Raw genomic sequence first — 12,776 nt, 5'->3', positions numbered from 1 at the left:
TTTTTTTTTTTTTTTTTTTTTTTTTTTTTCAACATCCCCTGCCCGTATGCCGTACACTTCCAGACGCCAGACTCTAGCTCTATATACTACCCTAGACACCCGTACATAACAACCCAACCACGGTCAAGGCCCAACGCCCACCATGACAGAAGACCAAGATCACTCCCCATCCCAATCCCTCATCCAAAAAGCCCTATCCGAGCTAGGCCTCACCTCCCTCTGGGCCTCCCCCCTTGACGCGAAGCTCCTAATCGCCCAGCGATTCGTCCGCCTCTTCGCCTACGGCGGCTCAACTCTAATCCTAGCCTCGTACCTCTCGACCCTAGGCATCTCCGACGATCGCATAGGACTCTTCATGACCCTGACGCTAGTCGGAGACGTCGCGATCAGTTTCCTCTTAACCCTGTTCGCGGATGCACTGGGGCGCCGGGCGGTCCTGGCGCTGGGGTCGGCGCTTATGGTGGGGAGTGGGATTGTGTTTGCCTTATTTGGGAATTACTGGGTTTTGCTTGCGGCGGCGGTTTTTGGGGTTATTAGTCCGAGGTGTGTCTTTCCTTTCTCGCCTTCTTTATTCTACTTTATGTGGTTGTGATGGATGATGCTAATGCTCGCAGCGGAAATGAGATTGGCCCGTTCAAGGCAGTTGAGGAGTCCTCGCTTGCGCACTTGACGCCGGACGAGCTCCTGCGCGATATCCTGCTGTGGTATAACCTTATCGGGACGGCGGGCACGGCTTTAGGTGTTATGACTTGCGGTTGGGCCATTAACCTGCTGCAGACTGAACGAGGATGGGGGTATATCGCTGCCTGCCGGACGATATTCTTTGTCTATGCTGCCGTTGGGACTATCAAGTTCCTTTTGTCTGTGTGTATGAGTCAGAAGGTTGAGGCGGAGAAGAAGAAGAAGAAGAAGAAGAAGTCGCAGCTGAAACGGAGCAGCAGTGGCAATGGCAATGGCAGTGATACTGGCGAAACTCAGCCTCTCTTGGGCGACAGGCCAGAGAATGGACCGGTGTCGCAGTCGCAGTCGCAGTCGCAGCCACAGCCCGAGCGTAAATCGATCCTCTCGTTCCTAGGTGATAGGGAGATCGTCTCCCTGGTCATCCGGCTATTCATCCTCTTCGGTATCGACTCGTTCGCCTCGGGTCTTGCTTCCCTGTGCGTCCTTACCTTCCCTCCCAAATCCCTCCCAGAATAAGAGAATTTAACAATCGACAGATCCTGGATGACCTACTTTTTCAAACGCAAATTCTCTCTCCCAGAAGGAAAACTCGGCTCCATCTTCTTCACCACATCCATAATCTCTGCAGTTTCAATGTTCCTAGCCTCCAGCCTCGCAAAACGCATCGGAAACATAAAAACAATGGTCTTCACACATCTCCCCTCAGCCCTCTGCCTCGCCTGTCTCCCAATCCCCTCTTCCCTCCCACTAGCACTAACGTTCCTGATCCTCCGCGCCTGTTCGCAAAACATGGACGTCGCGCCACGCTCCGCATTTCTAGCCGCCGCATTACCGAGCGATAAACGCACCGCGATTATGGGGAGCATTAACGTTGTCAAGACGTCGGCGCAGAGTATGGGACCGTTGATCACGGGCGTTCTTGCGGATCGCGGGTTCTTCGGCACGAGCTTTACGCTTGCGGGGCTGTTGAAGATGGGGTATGATGTGGGGATTTTGGTTAGTTTTTTGGGGTTGAAGGGGGATAGGGATCGGAAGAGGGAGGAGGAGAGGGTGAGGGAGAGGGAGCGTGGGGAGGGTGAGGGGCGGGCGTAATGGTTACGCTCATAGGGATGGGAAACGACATGAAATCTCATTGTTGTGGCTGAGTCTTGTGTTGGTATTTATTGAGCATGGCAGTTGCGCGATTTGAGCGCCGATAAAAGTGGTGGTGAGGCTGATATTAGTCGATGTTTGGTACACTCCGGTCGACCTTGTTTCTACGTACTAAAAGACCGATTGTGTCATCATTTAGGGGTTAGTGAAGACAGGAGGTGGATACTAAAAGACCGTCGAGCCAAAACTTGGATCGGAAATATGTGTGCATCAGTCATTTCTCAACGCCGGTCTAGCCGGGCTATATAGACAAAACTGTACAATGCCATCCATGGCCTCGGAGGATAGTTAGTTAGACATTAAACAGAATTCGGGATGAAGACATTACTACCGTTACCTAGTCCAAGCAAACTAGCCGGAGCTGAATCCTTCCAATATATCCAAACATAATCTATATACCAAGTCATAACCAAGTCATAGCCACATTTCTATCGTCCATCAAAGCACCATCATAAATTTCGGATCACGATCATCGTTGTACCCAGCATACTTGTCGTACTTGCCGTTCCTCTTGTCCCTGTTGACCTTGGCACAGTACAAGACATTAAGCGCGATTCTGAAACTGTCAATAACGGACCATGGCCAGATTCGAAGGTGGTGGAAACATACATAAACCAAGCAAAAACCAGCAAACTCATGACCACAATGTGACCACGGTAATACTGCGGCTTGTCCTTGTTAGGGTAAATAAAGGCTAGGAGGATCACGCGTTAGAAACCGACATAGACATAGACCGCAGATGCAATGGGGGAAAAACATACTCGCCACAAAACCACCAGCGTTCGCAATAGCGAGCTGCATGCCCGACGTCGTCGCCCGCTTATAATGACCCGCCGAGTTATTCGAGTTCCAGACCAGGATACACGGGACGCTGGCGTACATGCCCGTCGCCATGAGGAAGGTCATGCCGTACTTTGCCTGGGGCGAGGAGATATTTGCGATGGCAGCGTAGCCCGCGATCGCGATGGGGAGGGAGAAAAGCATAATGACACCTCGGAGTTTTAGGCGATCGGAAAGGAAGGAGACAAATACTTTAACCCCCTTAGTATGGAGACGGAAGATGGGAGAGGAGAAGGTGTTGGTGGTACCTGTTAGCACGGCGGCTACGGCGTAGGGTATGACAGTCCAGAGTTGTGTTTGATTTGCGTCGGAAGCGAACCCGCTTTCTTCTATGATGGTCGGCAACTGATGGAATTAGCGACGGCACCGTGGAAAATAAATATGGGAATGCATACGAATAGACCGAACGAGTACAGCCCGGACAGGATAGCAAAGTAGGCTGTGGCCGAGAACCACATCTGAGGCTCTAGCAGTCCCCTTCGTACTTCGGACCATGCCAAGCTCTCTTCTTCAGCGCGCAGTGCCCTATCGCCCCTCAATATCTAGATTCCTCGGCAAGTAAAACGAAGACATACCCTTGGACGTGGGGGTTCTCAAGTCTGATTCGCTCACGGGCGAACATGCGTTCGTCTCTGGACAGAAACGGCGCTGTTTCAATACTGTTCGGGAGGAGGAAGTAGCTGGAGCAACCACATGTGAATGTCTAGCAGTGCCATCGAGGTTAGTGATTGATCGCAACGACTGTAGGGTCCCTTACCAAAAGACCTTCGATTATCATAATCCAGCGCCATCCTTCCAGCCCGCCTCGAGGGCCAATCTCCGCCAAACCGCGCGCCAAAAGGCCTTATGGATTTGTTAGTACCGGTCTACGAAGATGAGAGGAGATGATGTACCGCCAAAAGCTCCGGACAGCGAAGCAGCGGTATAGAACAGGCCAATGCGAAGAGCCAGGTCGCCTCTTCTGTAGAAGGACGAAAGATAAAGCACCTGTAGCTGTCAGCCAGATCCCTGCAAGATTGGGTTACACAAGCATACCATTCCAGGGAGCAAGCCACCCTCTGCCACTCCCAGTAACGCTCGGACGGCGGCGAAGCTAGCGAAGTTACGCACAAACCCCAGGCACATCGTGATGATACCCCAGACGGCCGTGAGCGCTGGGAGCCATATCTTCGGTGACGCTTTCTTGATGATCAGGTTGCTTGGAACCTCGCTAGTCGCAGGAGTTTGGAAGCGTCAGCGAACAGGGATACCTTGCGTTGAATTGGTCGAGTCCAAACACGCACCTAAGAATGTAAAAAAGATAGAAGATAGTTAGACCGATGTCGTACTGGTGGTTTGTGATGTTGAGATCGTCTTCGAGGCCGAGGATTTTGGCATTTCCGACATTTGTGCGGTCGAGAAAGGAGCAGAGAAAGAGAATTGCTAGGACAGGCAGGATTCTGCGGTTGTGAGCGGAGAGATAAGGAGTAGGGATGTGTGGACGAGATAAGAGGACGTACCTGGTGTCCAATTTGAAGAGGACCTTTCTGGTCAACTTCTGCTCAGCTTCTGGGTCGCCGCTCACGCTGAAAGAGTGCTGCTTGACATCATCGGCCATCTCTACGCCAGACTTCTCAGGATTCATGGTTGTGGAAGGTCGTGGTCTGGAGAAGGAGACAAATCAAAGGGGCATCAGGGACCACAACAGGGAGGGCACGGAGGAAAATAAAAGGAAGGGAAGAGCTGGAGGAAATAGGCTGACGTGACACACACGAAAGTGAGAGAACAGCCATGCAGCTCTCAAACTGGTCCTGATCGGCCTTCAATTCTGTCGCCGATCATCAGCGTGCATTTGCTTCCCCCCGCAATCAAGCCAGCCAAGCCTCGCCCCCAGATTGCTTGCCCCAAAAGCCAAGCGCGACAGGCCGGAGTCAAGTTGGAGACAAGGCGGGGGAACCGGATCTCCTGGAACCCAATTGTGAGCCAGCGATCGGTAATCCGGACCTTTTTCTGGGCCCGAGACACCGCGATTCTGTCTCTCCCCCAGATTGTCGCTGTTATTTCCCCAATCGCCCATCCCAACGTTTCAACATGGCAGCCTTGGCCGACAGATGTCAGTCTTGGCGGGCGTCGTTCTTATCTCTCAACAATCCGATCGGCGTTTTCCTTGAAAGCACATGTTGGATTCGTTTAGTTGCGAGCGAAGATTGGCTGGAATTGAATGCACAGAATCCTCAGCGCACCGTCACAACCCCTCGACAAGACCCCGGGGCCCGTGCTACCCTGCGTTTGATGAACGAACCACCTGGACCCGGATCCCGGCAGCTTCGATCCACAACCGCTGAGCTTGAGCATTGTTGCAAATAGTACCAAAGATAATTGACTGTTCATTGTTGAATCCGATCATAAAAAAAACGTTTCCATTGAGCGTTCGTCCATGGGCGGGTGAAGCTTGCAGTTGAGATACGGTTCAGGAACATTCGGGAGTGGCGCTGCGGCTGACGCTTGAAAGTCAAGAGTTAGCACAGACCTCACATTCTGCTTCTGTAGGAACGGATCACCTATTTTCGAGTGAATGATTTCAATGGAGACATCTGGATGGAGATTGGCGTTGGTGTTGATGGTGATCATGAAGAGGTTGCGAGAGGTTGAGTGATTTCGAGCGGGACAAGAGTCGTTAAGTACACGCCCCGACTCTCCGTCCCTTCGGTACCTATAGTAACCCATGAGAACCAGGGTAAAGGGCTCTGTCATAGAATGGACTCTAGCGGTCCCTCAAACTACCTGGAAACTTTTTTGTCTACTTTATTGACCCTGACCACCCGACAGCTTGTGAAGATATATATCTGCGCACTCGGGGTGGAATACCAGACGTTTACTCTTGACGACAGTCAGACTGAGGAATATCTCCTCTCAACCGGACTATACGGCGTCAGGACTCGCCAGCCTACTAACAATGAATACCTATTTCCTGTGATATGCGTACTCTACAGAGATCCCGGTACAGTACGGATGCAAGCCCTGACCATGTGACAGCATCTAGCCAAGGGACCTCACCCACAGAGCCTACTCGACCTCATCCTGTTTCATTCCAATACTAGTATAATTGTCACACGTACCGTTGAGAAATATCCACGGAATTCTAGTAAAAGGGTGAAGTCCGTGGCGTAGTAAGCAAATCAACAGATACAGAGTAGACCTCCTTATGCACATCCGTGTACCCCACGAGCCCTGCACGAAAATCTGCTTGCCAGAGTTAGTCCAGTGCCATATCCCAAGATTTGCAGATAATGTTCTAGAACAACGCGCGAGATTAAGTACTCGCTGGAGCTAGACCTAGAGCCATACCGGATTACCGGGTGATTAAGGATCATACGATTGATTTGCAATCTGCAATATGTGGGAATTGATGCAAGCACCAATTCCGAGCCCGACCGGGTAGGAGATACCTCGGTGTATCTGCATGGGGCTTGGGCGATTCATTGGCGAATGCCGAAGAAGGCTGGGGGACCTTCAGTATATTATCGGTGGGGAGTGGGTGGGGTGTGGTGTTTAGGTGAAACCTCGGAGAACCCACAAGGGCCTGACGAGGAAAGGATACTAAAAGGCTATATTCTGAAAGATCCGTGTCTCGCATCGCAGTTGTAAGAATGCACTACTATAGAAGTATATCCATTAGTATGACAGGAGTCTTTCTATATGTATAAGCTTCTCCAGAAACCACAAAGTCTATGATGCAAACGCACAGATCGCTATGCAGCCAACGGGCAGAGACTCGAAGAGAAAGCCTAAACTAAAAGAGACACGAACATATAAACGAACGTATTTATTCAAGCATTGTCGTAGGCATAGCAGAGGACATTGCCCTGGATGTTCAGCAGCTGCTCCAGCGTAGCGTTGCCGGCGAGAGCACCAATGTTGACCTGGAAATCAAGAGTGACATTCTTGCCGCTGTAGTCCATGGGCTCGATCGGACCGCCGACCTGGTGCAGCCGGGTGGGAAGGTCCTTCTGCTGCCACTCCCAGAGGATACGGTCGAGGTTACCGTGGTGGAGGTAAAAGAGGGGGTCACCGGGACTCTCGTACTGGTTGCCGATGGTCCCAAGGACACCACCAACACCGAAGTGGCCGCTGCCGTGGATGTTTGGCTCTGTGAAGGCAGGGATATTCTCGAGGGCTCGGGCAAAGGAGGTGTAGTCGGGTTGGCTCTGAACGTGGTCGACCAGGCTCTGCTGGGCAAAGCTGTTCATGATCCAGGGGATGAAGTCACGCTTGAGGCAGCCGCCACCAGCATGGTGCAGCTGGAACTTGTCCGCAGTGAAGGGGCCAGTTTGTACACAGTCACCGCCAGTGCGGCCGGTGAGGTTAAAAGGATTGTCTGCCGGGTCGGTGATCTCTAGGTAGGCGCCGTTACCACCAAAACCGGTGTCTGGGTCGAAGATTTCGGTCTCGAAGATGGCCGTCGACGTCAGGTTAGTCGACGCATCTTGCGACCAGTCCCAGTAACTGATAGAGGACGTCAGCACGAGATGCGTCCTGCCACGTTATGATCTGCACCAGCGCGGGAACTTACGGTTGAGCACCGCTGTATCCACATTCTTGACGCAGCGATTTCTCATATGATGCAACAAAGTATCGATGCCAGAGCGCGAAATGACCCTGAACGATGAACGGTGATCAGCGTGATCGACAAAGGACAAGACGGCTATGGATGCAAGGGGGGAGGTCTTACCACCCAGTGGATACTTGGGGTCTGATTTGAGTGAACTGCCTGGAAATCGTCAAAACGGTTGGCAGCACCCTCCAGACCAGACTTGGCTTCCAATATCGTCATGCACCGGACGGCATCCAGGTACTCCGCCTTCTCATCGGCGCTCAATTGTCTCCTGGAGAAAATGTGTCAACGAGAATTGCGATTGCGATATGCAGCCACGGCTTATGCTCACCATTCTTTGCGCACAGGGGGGTCTGTGCAGGTTGTAGCCCGAAACCCATGGGGGGAGGCCGACGCAAGGTGTAGGAGCGCCAAAGAGGAGAAGATCTTGGCAAGACGCATCTTGAAAGTTTGTCTGAAACACAGAGAGGAGCTACGGCTGAAGAAACTTACTTCCACATGGGAGAATTGAAGCGCTTTTAAGATGATAGTTGGGGGCTTCTGGACTATGACTTGCTCGGAATAAACCTGGAAGCCCTAACGACGGCTTCGATGCCCCGACAAGCGTGGACTGACAATTTCGCGAGTCAGCTAGCCTGCTCTAGCGCTGCGCCGGCGCCGGTGTGGGGTGGAAACGTGGGATGTCAATCCCTGTCCTTGTCTCTGGGGCACATGGCGTTGCTTTTCAGGGCCCACCAATAGTAAAAGCCAACCTTGCAGGAGGACCTCAGTTTCCAAGACTTTAAATATCTGAGACCATGGTCTCGGTCTCGCCGGCGCCCCATGAGGATTGCTTAATCCAGAAACCTTGCTCGCTCCCCGCGATAAACTTCGACTAGGATCACAATTACTGGTTGCTCTCGCCTCCAACCACACGAAAAGTGAGAGACATGTGCTTACTTCAAATTGGCCCCCTTCAGCCCAAGGAATATGGAGTACGTACAAACGTGGGGATGCAGAGCACTGGCAAATGGGCCACGAGCGCCAAGGCGATTAACAGTCCACTTGGTCTCCAATGGCGTTTGCGAGCCAAAGCAGATGGCGGTTGCAAGTAGATTCCTTCCAGATTCGACAAAGATTGCGAGCTGTCTTTTCCTGTCAGACACCTCGCCCAGTGAGGAAATAGACTCTCATGTGCACCAGAATCTGGCCGCCGGCCGGGGCATTCGTGGTGGCTCGGCGATGAGTAGAGACTCTTGGGACACGATCGTTGATCATGCTTGCAGTGTGACCCAGTTAAGGATTTGAGTTCCTTCCTGGTGCATAATCTTAAAAACCCCAATGACGACGAGTGCCCGAGACTTGATTCCCCTTTATTTATTAAGGTAGCGGGACCCTGGGCGCCTTCGGAGAAAGCCCTTGTGTGCATTGTTGAGCTCGCGCCTCTTGAAATAGAGCACACTGCTCTCAAACGCGGCCGCCTCGACGTCTCTCGCCCAAAGTCGAACCATGGCGTACATCTCGACTGGCAATGGCTCGCTGCAGCCGATGTTCCTGATTGTCATGAGTCTGCTGCTCTTTCTCTCAGTCGTCACGGTTTCGCTGCGTTTATACTGTCGGGTTTTCCGGGTCCACAAGCTTGGTACTGATGACTATCTCATCGTGGCAGCCACGGGGGTGACGATTGGAATGAGTATCATGAATGGGTTCCATATTGCGATAGGAACAGGGTACGTCCTCCATGCTCCTCCGTGCTTCTAATTCCGCTCCTTTGCTGACATTATCTCAGTCAACACCTGCAGTATCTAGATCTGGAGGTGGTTCTGGTTCCCACCTTGAAGCATTGGTATGCTTACCAACTCGTTTACCCGATCACTGTCGGGCTGGTCAAGTTCAGCATTCTGGCACAATATTATCGGATTTTTGAAGTGAGGAACTTCAGGTTCCAGGTCATTGCTGTGGGAATCTTCGTTTTTCTGTATACCATCATATGCATATTCGTCAATGTGCGTCGGCTCGACGCCCCAAGTTCTCAAGGTTCGCTGACACGCTTGCACAGGCTTTTGAATGCCATAGTAAGCCATGGCGGGCCTGGGATCCCTCATTTCCAGCGGGCTGCAACAATCTTCCCGCGACATACTTCTCGACAGCTGCAATCACCATCTTCACTGACTTGGTCATCCTAGCGATGCCATTACCACAGTTAATGAAGCTGAACCTTCATCCCCGAAGAAAATGTAAGCTTACCTGCAGTGAGCCGGACAATTCGCGCGCAGACAAAGCTGACAGCAATAAAGATGCGTTGGTTGCTATCTTCCTGACAGGAACATTCGCATCCGCCGCGTCCATCGCGCGTTTGAACGCCTTGTACAAATACACAGTCACGGAAGACGTCTCATACGATGCAATCCAGATTCTCCTCTGGACCCAAATCGAAGTAAACGTCGCCATCATCTCCGCCTCCGCTCCCTCCCTGCGACCCCTCTTCCATCGTATCTTCAAGGGCTCCTCATACGGCCGGCAAAGACCCTCGGCCACACCGTACGGCGGATATGGCACGTACGGGCATGGTGAATCAAATTATCGACGAACGATGACACACAATAACACCCATGGAGCGATTGAGCTGACTTCTCGAGACGACGAAGCGCACGCCCCTAACGGCAGAGTCCATGGAGGTGCCGGATCGAATTCAAGAGCCGAAGTGACAATCAACGACGAGACGAGCAGTCAAGAACACATACTCGACCACAATCCGAATATCATGAAGACAGTTGTGATAGAAATGAAGACCGAGGATAGGAGGCGATGATGGGTCAGCGATTTGTCGGAGTTGCGAATGAAGGTGGCATTTATGCGTATTCACTGGTGTTTGGGTTCAGGAATCCGGACAGGGCAAGGACATGGCGTTGAGACCTCATCGTTGGACTGGGAACATGAGTGACGATAGAATAGATAACTGTTATAACAGTAATTAGACAGCGATATCCTCTTCTGTAAGATATCAACTTACCCTGCAACACTTCTTTCAGTTCAAAGTTCAAGGCGTGGTCAACCAAGCCCCGGAACAGAGGCATCACTCAATAAATAGGTTCTCCGACCAAGCTAAAGAAAGGGGTCCATGACCATAGTCCGTACCGAGATCAGGATCCGCTCAAGCATCCACAGATCGACCATCGCTATACTCCTGAGGAGTTGAAGGGGGCCACCGTGACTCGTGGAGGACAGGAGTGTGGGTAATGCGGGGTCCCTCCTTCCGCGTAAGTGATTATCAGTTATGGACCATGTGATCGCAAGACTTCAAATAATGCTCATAAGGTACGATCATAATACGCAGCAAATATCATATATTATAGCTGGTTGCCAAAGTAAAATGAATCAAAACTTTTACCCAGGGTATCATATCCGCGTCGTCATAAATAGAATTATAGCAACGTATTCTCCATATTGAGAGTAACCGTATTTAAGATTAACAACGCGACGAAGAAAGCCACCTCTGATGCCGCGGTATAGGCGGGAGAGGCTCGGTATAGGTCTGAATGTTTCGATACCGCACGGGCGATGAGCCTGGATCAAACGTCAAGAAGGACTCTAGCTGAGTATCCTGATTTAGCTTCTTGGAAGCCAGTGTGTCAATCCTAAAGAAACTTATCAGCAAGCCCGCTATTGGCTCCTGCGGTTTGCAAACTTACAGCATCACCAATGGAAACAGACATTCCATCGTATATGCGAAACGATCAAGCTGTCCTGCGACCGTGGTCGCGGACTGCGATGTCACTTGCGATGAGTAGGTCACCGCGCGAGTGATACCAATGAAGCAGAGGCTTGCCACCCGGATTTCTGTTGTGCGAAGAAGGTATCTGAAGACATATTTGGTGGAGGAGATTTTAGGAGAGACTCGGTAAGCATTATGAAGGAGGCGGATGAGGAAGAAGGAGCTCCATGTTTCGACGAGAGCGATGGTCGTGAAATAACCGACGTGCAGGTAGCCAATCTGGTGCTGATAGGGACCAGCGGAGTGAAGGGAGTGAATTGTATTCTGCCCGCTAGCAATGTCCAATACTCTGTAGACCAGGATTGTCACGCGAAGGGACGAAATCGCCAGGATAAAGAACCAGAACACAGTCAGAAAGACAATGCGTGCGCGACCGCGGAGAGTGTGGACTAGGATCTGATAGCTGAAGAAGGAGAGGCCGGCCTCTTGGATCTGGCAGAGGCGCGTCATTAGCTGGAATGAATGCCATACAGAAAGTTGGAGCTTACAAGCCAGAAAAAGTCGGCAAATGCACTTGCAGCTGCTCTGTTGGGAATCGCATGATCCGTGTAGAATCCATAATAGCAGGCCCCGTTAGCTATCGCGCATGAGATGGACACCACAATTGGGATATAGGTCAACGGGCTTGGGCGACTGATAAAGAGTGCCCATATACCAACGAAGGTAACGAACAGCCCGATGCTGCTCAAGATAGACCAGCTCAGCTCGAAATAGGTGGCCATGCTCTGGTGAGGGTCATCTTTGGGTCGATCAGGGTCCATCTCGACTGATGGCAGGTTTGGTCACTGAACCAAACAAGGCTCCCCACATCCCCCTGCTGTGCCTGGGGATAGATACGGTCGCACTCATGCGTTGCTGGAGATATAGAACGAAGAAAGAAGAGAACCATCGACGGCGACGACGATATACGGGGGTGGAACTCCTGGGGAAGGCGTCGAACCCCTGCGGAGATGAAACAACCAGCCTCCAGGCCGGTCTGGTCGTGTGCTGATGATCACTTTTCCCCCACACATTCCACCGACGGACTAATTCCTGGCGGCTGGAGCAGGCTGGGCTCCGGCGAATCAATTACGAAACGAATTCCATTCACGAACGCCTTTGCTCCGAAAAGAACTCGTCAATGCTCTTGTTCGCGCTTTGCGGTGTCTGTAATCCCCAGCTGCACAGTGCGCAGCTTCGACAGCGTCCGGGAAGGAATCGCACTCTATGCAGTAGGAGCTGGACACTAAACAGGTCGCGCTCCAAAGCGTCTGCTTTCTCGAGAGAGTGAAGAACAAGCTGGGTTCTTGAGAGGGAGAGGCGGCGACCTTGTGCCTACAAGAGGATAGTGATCGAAAGCGTACCCATTCCGTCTGGTGATGATATGAACTCATTACTCGGGGACAGTTGCCACCTGAAAGAACGTTTCGGAGCCAAACTCAATCCAGACGTAACCTTCCGAGGGCGTAGCCAGAGAGAGTACAAGGAGAAGACGTGGTAACCGGTTGGACGCTGGCCGTTCTCATAAACGTAGAGACCTCGAGCCAGTGGTGACACTCCTGCATTGATGAATGAGTAGCAGTCAAGGGACCTTAATGCATGCTCCCTCTCAAATCTCGCAGGGCTGGAGGAGGATGTTTTGGTCGCAGGTGGGTCAGGAAAGACCCCGGACGGTCCCGGAATCTCCAGCTTTGCACCAGTCAACCAAATCGAGGATCATGGTCCCACGGAAGAGTGTGCTCCAGGCCCCCCTACAGCAAAGAATGATAATACCAG

At 51.8% G+C, this 12,776-nt stretch overlaps 5 protein-coding genes across 5 annotated transcripts; 2 read left to right on the top strand and 3 right to left on the bottom strand.

Annotated features, from left to right (window-relative positions):
- The first annotated feature begins 91 nt into the window (after nt 1-91).
- BDV17DRAFT_301874 (putative MFS transporter) lies at nt 92-2,022 on the top strand. The gene is made up of 3 exons (XM_073764331.1): nt 92-543; nt 615-1,157; nt 1,218-2,022. Exons 1-3 carry the CDS (start codon nt 143-145, stop codon nt 1,771-1,773), a joined length of 1,500 nt encoding a protein of 499 aa, XP_073610167.1. The 5' UTR covers nt 92-142; the 3' UTR covers nt 1,774-2,022.
- Nucleotides 2,023-2,042: 20 nt separating this feature from the next.
- BDV17DRAFT_245875 (putative MFS transporter) lies at nt 2,043-4,520 on the bottom strand. The gene is made up of 11 exons (XM_073756036.1): nt 4,173-4,520; nt 3,957-4,112; nt 3,709-3,883; nt 3,567-3,660; nt 3,431-3,516; nt 3,249-3,376; nt 3,069-3,198; nt 2,922-3,018; nt 2,595-2,864; nt 2,443-2,527; nt 2,043-2,389 (listed from the first exon to the last, which is right to left on the bottom strand). Exons 1-11 carry the CDS (start codon nt 4,295-4,297, stop codon nt 2,272-2,274), a joined length of 1,464 nt encoding a protein of 487 aa, XP_073610166.1. The 5' UTR covers nt 4,298-4,520; the 3' UTR covers nt 2,043-2,271.
- Nucleotides 4,521-6,482: 1,962 nt separating this feature from the next.
- BDV17DRAFT_296454 (tyrosinase family protein) lies at nt 6,483-7,708 on the bottom strand (the record flags this gene model as incomplete). The annotated part of the gene is made up of 4 exons (XM_073763297.1): nt 6,483-7,158; nt 7,226-7,311; nt 7,385-7,538; nt 7,599-7,708. 4 exons carry the CDS (start codon nt 7,706-7,708, stop codon nt 6,483-6,485), a joined length of 1,026 nt encoding a protein of 341 aa, XP_073610165.1.
- Nucleotides 7,709-8,655: 947 nt separating this feature from the next.
- On the top strand, nt 8,656-10,078 carry BDV17DRAFT_245731 (uncharacterized protein). The gene is made up of 4 exons (XM_073756035.1): nt 8,656-8,976; nt 9,036-9,252; nt 9,306-9,483; nt 9,544-10,078. The coding sequence occupies exons 1-4, from the start codon at nt 8,756-8,758 to the stop codon at nt 10,056-10,058; spliced, it is 1,131 nt and encodes a 376-aa protein (XP_073610164.1). The 5' UTR covers nt 8,656-8,755; the 3' UTR covers nt 10,059-10,078.
- A 637-nt stretch (nt 10,079-10,715) lies between these two features.
- Nucleotides 10,716-11,743, bottom strand: BDV17DRAFT_285487 (uncharacterized protein; the record flags this gene model as incomplete). Its single annotated transcript, XM_073760723.1, has 3 exons — nt 10,716-10,884; nt 10,939-11,453; nt 11,510-11,743. 3 exons carry the CDS (start codon nt 11,741-11,743, stop codon nt 10,716-10,718), a joined length of 918 nt encoding a protein of 305 aa, XP_073610163.1.
- Between the last annotated feature and the right edge of the window lie 1,033 nt (nt 11,744-12,776).

This window comes from Aspergillus undulatus (assembly GCF_047715775.1).
Source record: "Aspergillus undulatus strain CBS 261.88 unplaced genomic scaffold BDV17scaffold_94, whole genome shotgun sequence".
Classification (NCBI taxonomy): Eukaryota; Fungi; Ascomycota; class Eurotiomycetes; order Eurotiales; family Aspergillaceae; genus Aspergillus; species Aspergillus undulatus.
This window is presented reverse-complemented; position numbering and strand designations above follow the sequence as displayed.

What these genes read in the sequence shown, in the direction of transcription:
- BDV17DRAFT_301874 (XM_073764331.1), top strand. Translation starts at nt 143, where the DNA reads ATGACAGAAGACCAAGATCACTCCCCATCCCAATCCCTCATCCAAAAA. An exon ending in TTTGGGGTTATTAGTCCGAG is followed by an intron (nt 544 to 614) that starts GTGTGTCTTTCC and finishes TAATGCTCGCAG; the next exon opens with CGGAAATGAGATTGGCCCGT. An exon ending in GCCTCGGGTCTTGCTTCCCT is followed by an intron (nt 1,158 to 1,217) that starts GTGCGTCCTTAC and finishes AACAATCGACAG; the next exon opens with ATCCTGGATGACCTACTTTT.
- BDV17DRAFT_245875 (XM_073756036.1), bottom strand. Translation starts at nt 4,297, where the DNA reads ATGAATCCTGAGAAGTCTGGCGTAGAGATGGCCGATGATGTCAAGCAG. An exon ending in TGATAATCGAAGGTCTTTTG is followed by an intron (nt 3,377 to 3,430) that starts GTAAGGGACCCT and finishes TGGCACTGCTAG; the next exon opens with ACATTCACATGTGGTTGCTC. An exon ending in GAGAACCCCCACGTCCAAGG is followed by an intron (nt 3,199 to 3,248) that starts GTATGTCTTCGT and finishes GAGGGGCGATAG; the next exon opens with GGCACTGCGCGCTGAAGAAG.
- BDV17DRAFT_245731 (XM_073756035.1), top strand. Translation starts at nt 8,756, where the DNA reads ATGGCGTACATCTCGACTGGCAATGGCTCGCTGCAGCCGATGTTCCTG. An exon ending in CATATTGCGATAGGAACAGG is followed by an intron (nt 8,977 to 9,035) that starts GTACGTCCTCCA and finishes ACATTATCTCAG; the next exon opens with TCAACACCTGCAGTATCTAG. An exon ending in CCTTCATCCCCGAAGAAAAT is followed by an intron (nt 9,484 to 9,543) that starts GTAAGCTTACCT and finishes ACAGCAATAAAG; the next exon opens with ATGCGTTGGTTGCTATCTTC.